The 17,211-nt window shown below is 43.3% G+C and overlaps 1 protein-coding gene and 1 long non-coding RNA gene across 4 annotated transcripts; one reads left to right on the forward strand and one right to left on the reverse strand.

Annotated features, from left to right (window-relative positions):
• Positions 1–272: 272 nt before the first annotated feature.
• Positions 273–3,664, reverse strand: TLR10 (toll like receptor 10). Its single transcript, XM_045550644.1, is given in 5 exon segments — positions 273–1,147; positions 1,149–1,825; positions 1,828–1,910; positions 1,913–1,987; positions 1,990–3,664. Coding segments are annotated over 5 exon segments (2,820 nt in total). The 3' UTR covers positions 273–837.
• An 8,922-nt stretch (positions 3,665–12,586) lies between these two features.
• Positions 12,587–14,395, forward strand: LOC123636528. 3 transcript variants are annotated; one of them, XR_006734573.1, is made up of 3 exons: positions 12,587–12,643; positions 12,989–13,180; positions 13,806–14,395. It is a non-coding gene; the product is annotated as an uncharacterized LOC123636528 (long non-coding RNA). The 3 variants fall into 3 exon arrangements; XR_006734574.1 differs by lacking the exon at positions 12,587–12,643 and adding an exon at positions 12,651–12,681; XR_006734575.1 differs by lacking the exon at positions 12,587–12,643 and adding an exon at positions 12,689–12,718.
• Positions 14,396–17,211: the final 2,816 nt, after the last annotated feature.

Here is a 17,211-nt window from a genome sequence, read left to right on the forward strand (position 1 = left end):
AGAAAGGGCACTCAGTGTTCTGGGGAAGAGCCAGTAACTGGGTAGGGATCAAGGGTGGATGCAAGGAGGTAGGAGGAGATTGGTGACAGATCTTAAAGGACTATGACATTCTCTTCCTTTATCACGGGGTAAGCAACAACAACTTTTTTCTAATGAAGGATGTGACATGATGCTTGTTTTTGAAATACAATTTTGCAAAATTTAAGAGTGCATGTTTTCTTCCTGTGATCTGTGAGACTAGAAGGGAAGACTCAAGCAAAATGAGTAGGATGTAGGCTTTAAAAATTATCTTTATTGTTTTTTCTACTTACAAAAGACAAATTCATTCTAAGCAATTCAAACACTATAGAAATATATAACACGAAAATCAAACACTCCCTGTAATCCAAACCTCCCAGACCCGACCACTGTCACTACATCCATGTGTTGCTACAGATTCCTTTAGACTTTTATTTCAATGTACAAATTAACATATTAATATAATGTTCCCACACCGGTAAATATACCACTGCTTGATTCTTTTTAATGGCTATGTAATATTCTGTTACATTAATGTATTACAATTTATTGAATCCTTATTTTGTGAACATTTGGGATGTTTTCGATTTTTCACGGTTATAAACAATAGTGGGTTGAACACCTTCTTACATAAACCTTTGCAAATCCATGCAGGTGTTTCTGTAGGATATATTCTTAGAACTCCTTCCAGGAACTGATATGAAAGGAATAACCATTTTTTTATGTTAATAGATATTGCCAAATTGCTGTCATAAAAGTTGTATCAATTTATAGCCCAACAGTGTATGTGGGCCACAATTTCCCTAATGGTGTGGGGTTTTATAGGCAGTCTGTTGTCATCAGGGAGACCGAAGAACCTCTGGACTCTTCATTCAGCTCTGTGAAGGTCTGTAATTCACACATTCATTACATTTCCCTGGCATCTGGTACATTAACATTAATAGCAGCTCTAAGGTTTGACCAAAAAAACCCACATTTATGCCTGTCCTTGGGCCATTCCAAGTATGCTTTCTCTTCCATGAGAGCTTTCAGCCTGTGACACCTGGCAGGAATGCAGTAGGATGGAATGGGTTCCAGTAAGATAAGCGTTATATGATCAGAATTTTCATGGAAGAAGTTGTGGTGGGCAGAGTTCATAATGGCACCACTCACTCTGGACGAAGTGGGGAGACAAAACAAAGATGGACTTACAGCTTTTCTCAGTGAAGCTTATGATATTTTCACCAATGCTCTTGCCAGGGTTAAAGTTTCTCTCAGGAAGACAAATCAAGACAGAGCCATCCTCTTTCTCTAGATTGGGGATCAATTCATTCTTTAGCCAGAGAGAATCACGTTCACTGTATTTAATAAATGCATGAAATTGAACATTTCTCTTGAGTTGTTCTCGGGCTGTCTTCCTAACCCTGCGCCATATTTGTGTCCGCTGACCAACCATCCTAAGATACCAGGGCAGGTCAAAATGGAGACAGCAGAAGGCCACAGCTGTCCCCAGAACAAGCATAATAACCACGATGGTGACAATCAACACAGCTGTGTTACAAGATAATTCAGGAAGATGAACTTCCTTTAACTTAATCCCCTTTAGATTTAAAGGGTATTCACAGATGTATAAATCTGACTATCCAACCATCATGCCCTTTGAATATTTTTCAAGCTGAATGAAATTTCTTAATTCACAGGTTCACCAGAATGGATTTTTTCCTGCATTTAGAGTCTTAACTTCCTGGCAGCTCTGAAAAAAATCCAGGGATGGGCTGAGAATTAAGTTCATTTCAATATTCAGAATTGAGAGTCTACTGAAATGACTCTCAGGGAGATGCACCCAGGGAGATCAGTTAGAAAATTGAATGCAATATTTAGATCTTGTAAGGACTTCAGATGAATAGTCTCTTAGGGACAGTTTGAATTTCATTATTATTTAGGTCAAGTATTTGAATATTTCTGGGCAAGCACCTAAAAACAGAATCAGCAGTTTATTGGATGACAGGTTCATGATGTCCAGGGTTTCTGGCCATGAGAAATTTTCATCATTTTTATGTTGTAATAGATTTTGGCTCAGATACAAGTGCTTCAAGGGTGTATTGCTAGCAAAGCCACTCACTAAGGAAAGTGTCTCCAGTCCATTGCCCTTCAAAATGAGAGTTTTCCAATGAGGCAATTGGATAGTTCTTTTAAACAGCTCATCTGTTAAGATATTGTTAGCAAAATTTAAATACTGGAATCTTGTAGGATAAGTAGGGAAAAGCATGTGTGGCATCTGTGCATTCGATATTGTCAGGTTTTCTACACCCATTTTGGTAAAAAGCAAGTAGACTTTATCCTGTGGAATACAAAAAATTAAGAAATGTACATGCTCCAGTTTTATAGTTCTCATTACAGTATTTTAGTAGTCAAATGCATTGTCATCAAGAGAAACCTTACCTCCAAAAGCCATACTTTGGTTCTGGAAGTATTCCACTGATACATGCCAAACAAATTACAAGAGAAGGAGATGTTCATCCCAGAGTAAATCAACTTTACTAAGTAACAGAGTAGATGTCTTGGCATTCTCTAAAATAAGATTTGGTTGAATTTCATAACTGACAAATTGGCTCTTGCCATCTATATTTGTCATTTCTAATATTTCTGAAGTCTTGATTCCGTCACGCAAAAGAACCCAGAAATTTGTGTTCATTGGTAAAACAATGTGAAGTTATGCTGCATTTAAGATGGGTCGGCTACCTTCTTAATAATGACAGCAGGTACAGGTGCAGAGATCCCGCTGTGGGAACATGCGTGGAGCGGTGATGGAGAGGACGGCAGGTACAGGTGCAGAGATCCCGGTGTGGGAACGTGCTTGGAGCGGTGGTGGAGAGGACGGCAGGTACAGGTGCAGAGATCCCGGTGTGGGAACACGCTTGGAGCGGTGATGGAGAGGACGGCAGGTACAGGTGCAGAGATCCCGGTGTGGGAACACGCTTGGAGCGGTGATGGAGAGGACGGCAGGTACAGGTGCAGAGATCCCGGTGTGGGAACATGCGTGGAGCGGTGGTGGAGAGGACAGCAGGTACAGGTGCAAAGATCCCGGTGTGGGAACGTGCTTGGAGCGGTGATGGAGAGGACGGCAGGTACAGGTGCAGAGATCCCGGTGTGGGAACGTGCTTGGAGCGGTGGTGGAGAGGACGGCAGGTACAGGTGCAGAGATCCCGGTGTGGGAACATGATTGGAGCGGTGGTGGAGAGGACGGCAGGTACAGGTGCAGAGATCCCGGTGTGGGAACACGCTTGGAGCGGTGATGGAGAGGACGGCAGGTACAGGTGCAGAGATCCCGGTGTGGGAACATGCGTGGAGCGGTGGTGGAGAGGACAGCAGGTACAGATGCAAAGATCCCGGTGTGGGAACGTGCTTGGAGCGGTGATGGAGAGGACGGCAGGTACAGGTGCAGAGATCCCGGTGTGGGAACATGATTGGAGCGGTGGTGGAGAGGACGGCAGGTACAGGTGCAAAGATCCTGCTGTGGGAACGTGCTTGGAGCGGTGGTGGAGAGGACGGCAGGTACAGGTGCAGAGATCCCGGTGTGGGAACGTGCTTGGAGCGGTGAGGAGCGGCAGGAGTGGAGCTGGGGGGCGAGGACGGAAGCGGTCACATCGCCTAAGAACTGGGTCATTTTCCTGACTGAAATGAGAAACCAGAGGAGGATTTGGAGTCCAGGAGTGACTGGTTCTGACGTACATTTTAAAGGTTCCCCTTCTTGTTGGGTGGAAATGCCTGGAAGGTGTCAGCCTGGCAGGGAAGACCCCTTGGGACACTGCAGAGCACCCCGTGGGAGGGGGCCGGGGCGAAGTCAGCGACAGTGGCTCGGGGCGCCCTCCCGCTGTCTGCGCGGCGTGCCGGCGGGTGTCCTGCTTCCGCTGGCATGCGTCCTACACAGTGACCCTCAGGCCTCTCATGGACACGCAGGGGACAGAAGCCAGACTCAGCAGGGAGAGCGCGGTGTGCAGAGACCGCTCTGCGCTTCACGCCGTCCTGCCACCCTGAGCGGCGCCGCTGTGTGTGCGCATGCGCGCCCGCGCCCGCAAACGCGGTGCGGTAACAAAGCGGGACACGAACAAGGCCACTGAGAATATTACCTCTCATCTGGATTTCTCTTTCTCTAGAAGCCCCTCAAGTTTAGATTTTTTTTTTTTTTTTTTTTTGAAGTGAAGAAATTCTAGAAACCCTGTGGCTATTTCCCAAAATCCCTTAAAAAAGAAATGCTTTGTCTTAGTTCAGGCTATCACAAATCACCGTAGACTGGGTGGCTTAGACAACAAACATTTATTTCTCACGGTTCTGGGCACCGGGAAGTCCAAGATCAAGGAGCCACCGATTCAGCTCCTTCTGAGGACCCTTTTCCTGGTTTGTATCATCACGGGGAGGAGAACAGAGAGAGAGAGAGGCAGGGGGCATGCATGTGAGTGAGTGCCACCTGGATTTTCCATGTAGCCATTAATACCAGTAAAGTATAGACGGCATCTATTCCTAATCTTGCTAATACATACCATCGCAACACCTTTGTGTGAATTCCCTCACGTTGTATACTTAGAGAATTCCTATTTAAAAAAAAAAATTAATTATCGGGCCGGAGGCGGTGGCTCATGCCTGTAATCCTAGCACTCTGGGAGGCCAAGGTGGGAGGATTGCTTGAGCTCAGGAGTTCGAAACAAGCCTGAGCGAGAGTGAGACCCCAGCTCTAATAAAAATAGAAAAATTAGCGGGGCATGGTGGCACATGCCTGTAGTCCCAGCTACTTGGGAGGCTGAGGTAGAAGGATTGCTTGAGCCCAGGAGTTTGAGGTTGCTGTGAGCTTGGCTGACACCATGGCACTCTAGCCCAGGCAACAGAGCAAGACTCTATCTCAAAAAATATATAAAAATAAAAAATTAATTATTCACATTGATTACATGATTTTTATATTTTATAAACTATTTTTTCTCTGTTAAGTGTTCTCAAATATCTTGGGGGAAAAAACACTAATTTTGTCGAGGTCCCCATCATTAGATGATTTCTCAAAACACCAACTTTTAAAAACATGATCAAATGATTTCAGATACCTTCAGTAGTATTTTTCTTTGTTCACATGTTAGTGACTCCCTAGAGTACAGTATATACTAAAATATTATACTGCATTAATATGTAAATGCATAGTGTAATTATCAGATAAAACAAGTGAATATTCTATGTAATTAATTTAGTTCCCGACAAATTTCTAAACTGTTATATATTTAAGAATAAGTTTTCTACATTTACTTCTAAATATTCCCAATAGAAAATCAGTTTACCACTGTTGCCTGAAGGATTAGTTACTACTCAAATTATTGTGTCCATATCATCTAGTGTGTAACTATAAAGTTTACATTTTCTTTCAGTTTCCTTAAATTTTAGAGGATCTTAATTTCTGCGACACTAGGTGGGGAAAATAATTTTCTGTGAATTCACTGTCTCTTCTGAATGACCTCTTAGCAGATGAACTTTGGTTCATTTGTTTATGGCCTGCCCCTCCCCCCTCGCCTCTTGAGCGCTGTCTGTCTCGTCCACTTCTGCATCCCCAGCACGTGACATGTGCTGAGCAAATATTGATGCCGGCTGGATGTGTGTATGTATAAATGAATGATTTCAACATTTGATCCCTTAGCACAGCATGGTGCACAGTACGCTCTCAACAATATGTGGGCCGGGCGCGGTGGCTCACGCCTGTAATCCTACTCTGGGAGGCCGAAGCGGGCGGATCGTTTGAGCTCAGGAGTTCGACAGCAGCCTGAGCAAGAGTGAGGCCCCGTCTCTACTAAAAAAATAGAAAGAAATGATCTGGACAGCTAAAAATCTTAGAAAAAAATTAGCCGGGCATGGTAGAGTATGCCTGTGGTCCCAGCTACTCAGAAGGCTGAGGCAGGAGGATCACTTGAGCCCAGGAGTTTGAGGTTGCTGTGAGCTAGGCTGACACCACAGCACTCTAGCGTGGGCAACAGAGTGAGACTCTGTCTTAAAAAAAAAAAAAAAAAAAACAATATGTGTTACACGAATGAGTTTATGTTGTGAATTCCTGATACAGTACAGGGCATGATGGTTAAAGAATGAGTTTGGGGCCAGGCATGGTGGCTCACGCCTGTAATCCTAGCACTTTGGGAGGCTGAGGCGGGAGGATTGCTTGAGCCCAGGAGTTCAAGACCAGCCTGAGCAAGAGCAAGACCCATCTCTACAAAAAGATAGAAAAATTAGCCAGGTATAGTGGCATGCAACTGTAGTCCCAGATACTCAGGAGGCTGAAGCAGGAGGATCGCTTGAGCCCAGGAGTTTGAGGTTGCACTGAGCTATGATGACGCCACTGCACTCTAGCGCAAGCAACAGAGTAAAACAAAAACAAACAAAAAGAATGAGTTTGGTATTAGGGATTGATAGCTCTGTGTTTGAGTCCAATCTTTACCACTCATTGGCTGTGTACTTGGACCATTATTTAGCCTCTGAAAGTTTTGGTTTTCTCATCTGTAAAATGGGGCTTGTGCAGAGGCACAAAATAGACGCCGTGCATAACTGACCCAGTCCCCCACCCACCGTATCACAGGTAATAAATGGTAGCAGTCATCAGGGCCAAGACTAGGGTGAGGCAAGTAAGGCATAAATTTTAAGGGGGTGTCAAGGAACTCAGTAATCAAGATAAATAATGTTTACATGAATATTTTTAAAAATCAAAATTGATACAAAAATCGATGTGGAACAAAATATTGAAATTTTTCATAAACCCAGGATCAGTATTACTGATTTTTTTTCTTTTGCCTTAGGCTCCATCACAGGTTGGCAGGGCCCTGGCAGTTATAATAATTAAGTTGAAAAATGTGCTTTTAATGTTATCATCTCACAGAATGCTTTAATGTGTAGCAAATTACTTTAAGCCTTTATGCCTGAGAGCCACAGCCCCTGAAAAAGGCAGCAGAATTTAACATAGTTGCTTTATCTGCTGTCCTGTGGGCTACGATGTCAGAGTCTCTATCTCCTACCCACTTCTCTCTGCCTGATACCATAACCTTGTCTGGAAATATAATGGAAGAGGAAGTAACTCTTTTTGAACTCCTCTTAATAGAATAAAATAACTATCTGTCAGGCAGTGCCTATGCATTATGACATTTCATTAAAACAATTTAAAAAGTAGGACATAAGCTTTTGATAAAAGATGTATTCAATAAATAGTATATGTATTATTATCATATCCTTACCACTATGACTACTATGCTGGAAGTAGATGAAAAACAGAGAATGACGTTCTTTAATAGCTTGTGATTTAATAGTCCAAGTCAAAGGACACCATGAAATGACAATTGGTGGTTTGGCAAAGAATATTTAATCATCTAATTTCTCTTTTTTCAGTGATGCAAAGAAATTTAGAAGGGGTTAAAAACCCATTGAATGTTGAATGATCTTTGCAATATGAGAGTAAAAAGGACATTTTTCTGAGTGTTGCCTGTGTCCAACATGGAGCTAAGTACTTTCCATACGTTATTTTATTGAATCCCCTCAACAACCTGACAAAATGGTAGCTATTACTATTTCTATTTTATAGAGGGAGGAGCTAAGGCCAGAGGTTAAGTAACTTGCACAAGGTGACCCAGTCAATAAGCAGTAGAGCAGGAATTTGCGCCCAGACGTGTCTGGTCCCTTCTGGCTGGTAGCCAAGCCCAAATGGAAGGCACCTCAAGACCTGTAGTGAGGTGGCTTAGGGTGTGGGATGTGGTAGCCAAGGTTGACTCCACTGACCTGGCCAGCACCACGGTGGCCTCTCCCTCCCTCCCACCCCATATGCCTCTCTCTGAAGCCCTATGCAGCTGCTATGGGACACTATGCTAGCTGTCACAAAGTTCAAGAGACTTTTCCTACAGGTAACTATATTCTTTAAAGAGTTATAAGTTCACAAGAATTTAAATAAAACTCAAAGTGCACACATCCCTAACTAATAGCTCAGTACAGGTGGTCTGGGAGAAAGCTCTTCTGGGAGTCAAATGCCTGCGTGTTGTTAACCAGCCTCTACTCCACAGCAGCCACAGGGCCCTCTTTGCCCACTGTGGACCTCGGAAGGAAACCGAGCAAGAACTGCATTGGACAAGACCCGTCAGATCTGCCCCTACTTTTAGACATGTGGCACAAATGCAAAACCTTTTAACTTATTAAGGGGCAACAATTATGCTTTAAATAGCCAACGATCTCATCAACAAATGTTGTTACCATGTATTATGGGAAAATAAAAGCTAGAGAAAACTCACCATGATGCCTGGGACCATTCACTCTGGATGGAAGGACTGACCAGGTATAATCTACAACCAGTGAAAGGAAACTCAAACCTTAAGTCCCTGCAAGACAATTCCTCAGATCAATAGTGCCAAGGTCAACAATCATTAATCTTTAGGCAAAATAATAAAGACTAAATATCTGAGTAAGTCTACTTTCCTCCCATCTATATTAGCTCAAATTATCTCCTCTTAAGAAAACACCCTGCAACCCTTATTTCTTTTTCTTGAGGTTGCAATAAACAAAGCTGCAGTTCTTACCCCAGGACTTGCACTGTCCCAGCAGAGCTGCAGGTGTGTGGCTGATTCATGGACAAGGTCAGTGTTAGCTGCAGGAGTGGGCTGAATAGAGCTTTTCTGTAAAGCTTAAACCCCCTCCACCCTCTACTGCATGTTAGTAGCATTACATGTTTCATACATCATAATCTCAGAGCATTTTTTTAATTGTGGTAAAATACACATAACACTTACCAATTTACCCATTTTTACATGTATAATTCAATGGCATTAAGTACATTCACGTTGTTGTGCAACCATCACCACCATCCATCTCCAGAACTTTTCACATCATCCCAGACTGAAACTCTGTACCTATTAAAATAACTCCCTACATGCCCCTCCCCTCAGTCTCTGGAAACTACCATTCTACTTTCTGTACCTCATGTTGAAACTGCCATTTATAAAATTAATAAAGGACCACAAGGTAGGAACAGTGGTAGGGGAAATAGATATATACGAGGGCTGTCCAGAAAGTATCCAGCTTTGTAACCATTGTCGCTATATTAACAATGGCTGGATACTTTCTGGACAGGCCTCGTATAACCAGCCATTGTTCCCTAGCTCGCTTTCCTAAACTTACTACTCAGGAGTCCTATAGCCAACCGTCAACAAGATTCTTAGCTTTCTTCATTGCTCCCATAGATAACATCACCCTTGGGAAACCTAAGGCTAGTTTTTGCCGTATCTTCCAGGCCCTGCATTCCAGTGGAATGGCTGACCCACCCAGACGCATGGCCCACACCAAGGAACTGACTCAACTGGTCCTGTGACCTTCACCCAGGAACCGACTCAGCAAAGAAGACAATTTCTACACCCCTATGGTTCTGCCCCAAACCCAGCCAATTAGTAGACCCAATTGCCCAGGCTTTTGCCTGCCAAAGTATCTTTAAAAACCCTGTCTCCCAAATTCTCGGGAAGACGTATTTGAGAACTTCCTCTCATCTCCTCGCATGGCACCTGCGATATCAAACTCTTGCTCTGCTGTAACCCCTGCTGTCTCAGCGTATTGGCTTCCTCTTGAGCAGCAAGCAATGAACCTGGTGAGGCCTTGCAACGTAAGTGAAATCATAGAATATTTGTCCTTTTGTGACTGGCTTATTTCACTTAGCACAGTGTTTCCAAGCTTCTTCCATGTTGTAGCATGTATCCCAATTTCTTTCCTTTCGTGAACTCCTGGCCTCAGGTAACCCTCCCGCCTCGGCCTCCCAAAGTGCTAGGATTACAGGCGTGAGCCACTGTGCCCAGCAGAATTTCTTTCCTTGCTAAGGCTGAGTAATATTCCTGTGTGTGTGTGTGTGTGTGTGTGTGTAATCTCACATTTTATTTATTCATTCATCTATCAATGGACATTTGGGTTCTTTTCACCTTTTGCTCTTGTAAATAATGCTGCTATGAACATGAGTTACATAAGTATCTGTTCAAGTCCCTGCTTGCAATTCTTTTGGGTATATACCTACAAATGGAATTGCTGGATCATTCTATGTTTAGAAATATCATTATATGTTTAATTTTTTCCTGGTTTTCCACAACAGCTTAGAGCACTTTGATGATGCATTTCTTCAAAGCCCAGGGTAGTTATTCTGCCCATCAAATTGGGTGGGGTGGCCACCTGGTGAAAAGAAGGAATAGAAACTGTGGCTTCATAATTTTAGCAATCTGACTGGAAGAGGATAGGAAAGGCTTACCTAGAGGCCTTGTCTTGAAGTGAAGTGGTAAAATAGACATGATATCTTATATGTAGATTGCAGAGTATAAATCAATTTTTTTAAAGTATCATTTTTGAGATTCTATTGATACTTGACTTAAGATTTAGGCCACATTGCTGGAGATCACCAGTAATGAAAATTTCCAAATGGATTTGTCCACAGGAGGAACGATCAATTTAAAAGTTAATGATTATAATGGGTTTATGTAGTGTAAAATTGAGGAGGGTGTGGGTTCTAAAAAAATTTACAATCATTGGCAATTTTTTATTAAAAATGGAATGCATGTATTTCTACATATATTGTAGAGGGGAGGAAATCACATAATATAAAACTGTATAAAGAAAAACAACAAAGACAAACAAACCCAGTTTGCTCTGCTGCCCACCCAAATATATATATAAGCTTGTCTACGTTACAGACACAGGAAAACAAGTGTTGGACCTTTCAGGAATGTTGGAGAGGGTATTCCTAGTTTGTTGGATGAACTAAGCTCTAAAATCTTTTTCATTTCAGAAATTCTCAAACAACTATGATCAGCACACTCACATTGTATATCGTATATAATCACTTGTCCAAAGACATATTCTTCCTTTTTCCAGAGACCAACATGTTTAAACATTTTACACTGTCAGTAAATGAAGACGTTTTCTTTACTTTTTTTTTTTGAGACAGAGTCTCACTGTGTTGCCCGGGCTAGAGTGAGTGCCATGGCGTCAGCCTAGCTCACAGCAACCTCAAAGTCCTGGGCTCAAGCAATCCTCCTGCCTCAGCCTCCCGAGTAACTGGGACTACAGGCATGCACCACCACGCCCGGCTAATTTTTTCTATATAGATTTTTAGCTGTCCAGATAATTTCTTTCTATTTTTGGTAAGACAGGGTCTCGCTCTTGCTCAGGCTGGTCTCGAACTCCTGACCTCGAGTGATCCACCCGCCTCGGCCTCCCAGAGTGCTAGGATTACAGGCATGAGCCACCGCGCCCCGCCTTCTTTACTTATTTTTTGATTTATTTACCAAAAACAAGTTGGGCCAAGTAAGGGAACAGGAATCTGTGTCATTTCATCATTATCACTAAAGTTTGCATTTACTTTCTAAGTGCAGGAGGTATCGCACACAAGATATTGGCTAATCCTGACCACAAACTACACACAGCATATACATTTGACAGATGAGGACATTGGTTGAGAGAGAACAAGAAACTTGCCCAAGGTCATCATCCAGTAAGAGATGGAGCCAAGATTCAAAACCGAGTCTGTCTGGTCCCAAAGCCCATAGTTTTTTCACTAATCTAGGTGTGCAAGAGTCTGCACTGCCTTCACGTGGGATTTCTAAAATCTGTAAGTCATTATTCACAATTAGCAGCCAAAAATAGTATGCTCAGAACCATATGTGAAGATATCTTTGGGATGTAATTTTTTTTCCTGTAAAAAAAACCAACAAAAACTTTCCCCTTTCTCTCTGTCTCATGTGAGGTCTGTCCGGGAAGTCTCCAGCCGTGGAGTATGAAAAATGTGACATGCAATGGCTGGATACTTTCTGATCAGACCTCATACACACACACTTCCCCCTTCCGTCTTCCTCGGACTCCAGACCTCCGCCTGCACGTGCAAAGCGCGGTGCGCAGAGCGCGGGCCGCCACGGGGGACTGGGTGCAGCTCGGGCCGCAGGAAGGAGGGGGGGACGGGGTGCAGCTCGGGCCGCAGGAAGGAGATGGGGGACCGGGTGCAGCTCGGGCCGCAGGAAGGAGATGGGGGACAGGGTGCAGCTCGCGGCCGCAGGAAGGAGGCGGGGGACGGGGTGCAGCTCGGGGCCGCAGGAAGGAGGTGGGGGATGGGGTGCAGCTCGGGCCGCAGGAAGGAGGTAGGGGACGGGGTGCAGCTCGGGGCCGGCCGCAGGAAGGAGATGGGGGACGGGGTGCAGCTCGGGCCGCAGGAAGGAAGTGGGGGACGGGGTGCAGCTCGGGCCGCAGGAAGGAGGTGGGGGACGGGGTGCAGCTCGGGGCCGCAGGAAGGAGGTGGGGGACGGGGTGCAGCTCGGGCCGCAGGAAGGAGGGGGGGACGGGGTGCAGCTCGGGCCGCAGGAAGGAGGTGGGGGACGGGGTGCAGCTCGCGGCCGCAGGAAGCAGGTGGGGGACGGGGTGCAGCTCGGGCCGCAGGAAGGAGGTGGGGGACGGGGTGCAGCTCGCGGCCGCAGGAAGCAGGTGGGGGACGGGGTGCAGCTCGGGCCGCAGGAAGCAGGTGGGGGACGGGGTGCAGCTCGGGGCCGCAGGAAGGAGGTGGGGGACGGGGTGCAGCTCGGGCCGCAGGAAGGAGGGGGGGACGGGGTGCAGCTCGGGCCGCAGGAAGGAGGTAGGGGACGGGGTGCAGCTCGCGGCCGCAGGAAGCAGGTGGGGGACGGGGTGCAGCTCGGGCCGCAGGAAGGAGGTGGGGGACGGGGTGCAGCTCGGGCCACAGGAAGCAGGGGGCGCGCCGCGCAGCCCCGCCTCGCGGAGACGGGCACGGGCTGCTTGGGACACCCACCCGGAAGCAGCCCTGCTGGTCAGGCCATCTCGTGGGACCCTCTTAAGCAGCATGGGCTGTTGTTCTCACTTTAGCTATGACTTGGCTTCTCTTTAACTCTTCCTCAATCTGCTCCTCTTCCTGTTCCCCACTTCTCTTTTTTGCTGCCTTTGCTTCTGCATGTTCTTCCTGGAGCCGGCCTCGCTCTCCAGGTTTGCAGTTCGGGCTGAGGCTAATCCGGAGGAAACTTCCCCCGAGATGAGAAATCTGACTGGTCTTGGTCCACCATCCAAAACGCGCAGAGGATGCACGGACCACCTGACAGTCCGCGGGCCTACGTTGGGTCTTGCCTTTGACTGACAGTGCCTAGGTCCCTCCCCCAGGCAGGTAGGAAAGTCACCTGACTCAGGCCTGCTCAGGGGTGGGAGAGCCCGGGGCTGCGTTCTCCCCGTGGGCTCACGGGCTGGCTCGGAGTCCAGTAGGAGCACGTGTTAGCTGGAGAAAGCGACTCTTTTTACGGGTAATCCGTAAGGGAAAATAGTGACAGGGGTTATTTTTTCTGAATCATAATCATGAAAAATAAATAAAAGGTAACAAAATTCTCACATGGTTAGGAAATTCAAATAGTTTGTCATTCATTCATTGTACTTGAAGAGTATAAGGAAGGGAGAACGTTTTAGTTCAAACAGATAAATTTAAATAGTCCCAGATATCTAGTGGGAACCTAATTAAAGACTTAGCAGAGATTTGGTAAATTTTTTATTTTCAAGGCGTAGAGCAGCAATGTCCACGAGAATATAGAAATAATGCAAGCCCTGTAAGTAACTTTAAATTTTCTGGTCACCACATTTAAAAAGACAAAAAAGGTAAAATTAATTTTAATAATATATTTTATGTAATCCACCATATTAAAAGATTATTTTACAAGAACTCTATGTTTTAAAAATCAATGAGATATTTTACATTTTTTATACAACGTCTTTGAAATCTGGTGTGTCTTTTATACTTACAGCACATTTCAGTTTGGAAAGAATGAGGATCAAAAGAAGAAAGCAAAATGATGGGAGAAAAAACACGGAACCTCAAAATGCAGAAAATGAGAGTGGAAGACAAAGAGCAGGAGGCGAATGGAGACAGGAAAGAAGGGAGAAAATGAAATCCGCAGGCTAAATGAAGGAGTGCGAAGGGAAAAGAGACGAGAGGAAAAGCAGAAAGTCTGGACTGTCCATCCAGGGGTAGTTACTATTATCACTTTATTGATGAGTTGCTTAGGGTTATTTCAGAGTTACCAAGCTCAATCATGTAATAAACATCCTATAAGACATGTCAGCAGGAGGAATTCTCCTGAATTTCCTAGTTTGCATCCAAACCATGTGCCATCCTTTTGATTGAATGTGAAAAATTACGCACTGACTCATGTTTGCTCTTTTCCAAGGCAGCCAGGGCTGTACTAGAGCCAGTTTATACCAGCTCCTGAGAGTTAATTTTTAATTTTCAAGAATTTTGTGAGCCAGTGGCAAAACAGCCATAATTTAAAATTAAATTATATTTACTTGCTTTTAAATAAACTATATTTAATTTTGTTTTTTAAATGAAAGACAATAATTGTACATATTCATGGGGTCCATAGTGATGTTTCAATACATATATGTCTAGTGATCAGATCAGGGTAATTAGCATACCCATCATGTCAAACATTTATCATTTCTTTGTGTTAGGAACATTCAACATTCTCCTTCTAGCTATTTGAAACTATGTATTATTGTTAACTCTAGTCATCCTACCATGGTATACAGAACACTATAATTTATTCCTCCTATCAAGCTATAATTTTGTATCCTTTAACAAATCTCTCCCTACCCTTCGCAGCTTCTAGTATCCTCTATTCTACTTTTCACTTCTATGAGATCAATTTTTTTTAGCTTCCAGAGATGAATAAGAACATGCAATGTTTAACTTTGTGTTCCTGGCTTATGTCACTTAACATAATGTCCTCTAGCTCCATCCATGTTGCCAAGAATGACAGGATTTCATTCTTTTTGTGGCCAAATAGTATTTCATTGTGTATATGTGTACCACATTTTCTTTATCCCTTCCTCTGTTGTTGGACCCCTGGGCTGATTCTGTATCTTGGCTATCGTGAACAGTGCTGCAACAAACATGAAAGCTGCAGATGTCTCCTCAATATAATCATTTCCTTTCCTTTGGACAAACTCCTCGTAGTGGGACTGCTGGGTCATATGGTAGTTCTAGTTGTAGTTTGAGGAACCTCCATATTGTTCTCCAATAGTGGCTGTACTAGTTTACATTGTCATTATCAGTGTTTAAGAGTTCCCTTTTCTCCATAACTTCATCAGTAGTTGTTAGTTTTGGGGTGTTTTTTTTTTTTTGTAATAGCCATCCTAACTGGGGTGAGGGGACACCTCATTGTGGTTTTGAATTGCATTTCCCTGATGATGAGTGATGTTGAGCATTATTTCCATACATTTGTTGCCTTCATATATTTGTATGACTTCTTTTCAGAAATGTCTATTCATCTCATTTGCCCGATTTTTTAGTCAGATTGTTTTTTGCTGTTGAGGTGTTTGAGAACTTATATATTCTGTATATTAATCCCTTGTCAGATGAGTAGTTTGCCAATGTTTTCTCCCCTTCTGTAGATTGTCATTTCACTCTGTTGATTATTTCCTCTGCTGAATAGAAGCTTTTTAGTTTGATATAATCCCACTTGTTTATTTTTGCTTTTGCGGCCTATGCTTGTGTTTGTTTGTTTGTTTCAGATAGTGTCTTGCTTTGTCACCCCAGCTGGAGTGCAGTGGCATCATTGTACCTCACTGCCACCTCCAACTCCTGGACTCAAGCAATCCTCCCACCTCGGCCTCCCAGAGCTCTAGGATTACAGGCGTGAGCCACCGCACCCAGGTTGCTGCTGATATGAATCCATATCCAGTTTTCCCAGCACCAAGTATTGAAGAGGCTCTCCTTTCCCCAATGAATGTTCTTAGCACCTTCGTCAGAAATCAGTTAGCTGTATATATGTGGATTAACTTCGGGTTCTCTATTCTCTTCCATTGGCTTATGTGTCTGTTTCTATGCCAGTACTGCGCTGTTTTGGTTACTACAGGTTTGTAATATATTTTGAGGTCTGGTAGTCTAATGCTTCCAGCTTTGTTCTTTGTGCTCAGGATTGCTTTGGGTATCTGGGGTCTTTTGCAGTTCCATACAAATTTTAGAATTTTTTTCTATTTCTGTGAAGATTGTCACTGTATTTTGATAGGGATTGTATCAAATCTGTAGATTGTTTTAGATAGTATTGTCATTTTAACAATATTAATTCTTCCAATCCATGAGCATAAGATGTCTTTCCATTTGTTTGTATCCTCTTGTTTTTTTCACCAGTGTTTTGTAGTTTTCCTCATAGAGGTCCTTGGTCAAATTTATTTCTAGGTTTTTTTTTTAGGGGAGGGTTGTAGCTATTGTAAATGGAATTGCCTTCTTGATTTCTTTTTCAGCCAGTTCATTGCTCATGTGTAGAAATGATACTGATTTTTGTATATTACTTTTGTATCCTGCAACTTTACTGAATTCATGTATCAATTCCAAGAGTCTTTTGGTAAAGTCTTTAGGTTTTTCTATATATAAGATCATATTGTCTGCAAAGAGGGACAATTTGACCTCCTCCTTTTTGATTCAAATGCCTTTTACTTCTTTCTCTGGCATAAACTATATTTAAAACAAAGGTAGTAAGTACTCAGAACTCATTGCTTCCTAATTCTTTTACTATATATTTGCTATTATTATGCTCTTGAGCTTATCTATGTCTATCGGATCTGTGACATGAAAACACTACCTAATGGTCACTGCACACTTCTTTCCAACTCCATCTTAAGTGTTGTCACGCTGATACCTTGAAATTGACCATAGCAGGAGTAATTTACACCATGAAATTGGCAAACACTATAAATTAGGATTTTGTTTATTGTTTTAATTTTCTAGACTTTTGAAAGTAAATGGAGAAAATGTTAATTTGTCAAACTTTCTTTTTGAGAATCTGTTGTTAAATATTTATTTACCAGCATACCACTGCAGCTGGTATCATTTATATCTGATGTTAAAAAGAAAGAATTTCTTCAACTCAATGGTTCACTTTTTTTTGAATATTGCCTTTATTATTCAGGAAATGCTTTTTATTGATTATTTTTGGCTACTTTGTCAAAAGAAAAATATAAAACAGTTGTTGAACAGTATGTTCAACAACACAAGAGATTAACTATGTATACTCAAAATAAACACATCGTAGTGGCAGAGCAGTCAATTTCTAATGCGACTTAAGCCTGCTGTCCTCAACTGTGGTTTTATTCTGGCCTTAACAGCCCAATTCTAACTACTGTAAAGCAACAAGAAAGAGAATTTAAAGT

This window comes from Lemur catta, chromosome 4 (assembly GCF_020740605.2).
Source record: "Lemur catta isolate mLemCat1 chromosome 4, mLemCat1.pri, whole genome shotgun sequence".
Classification (NCBI taxonomy): domain Eukaryota; kingdom Metazoa; phylum Chordata; class Mammalia; order Primates; family Lemuridae; genus Lemur; species Lemur catta.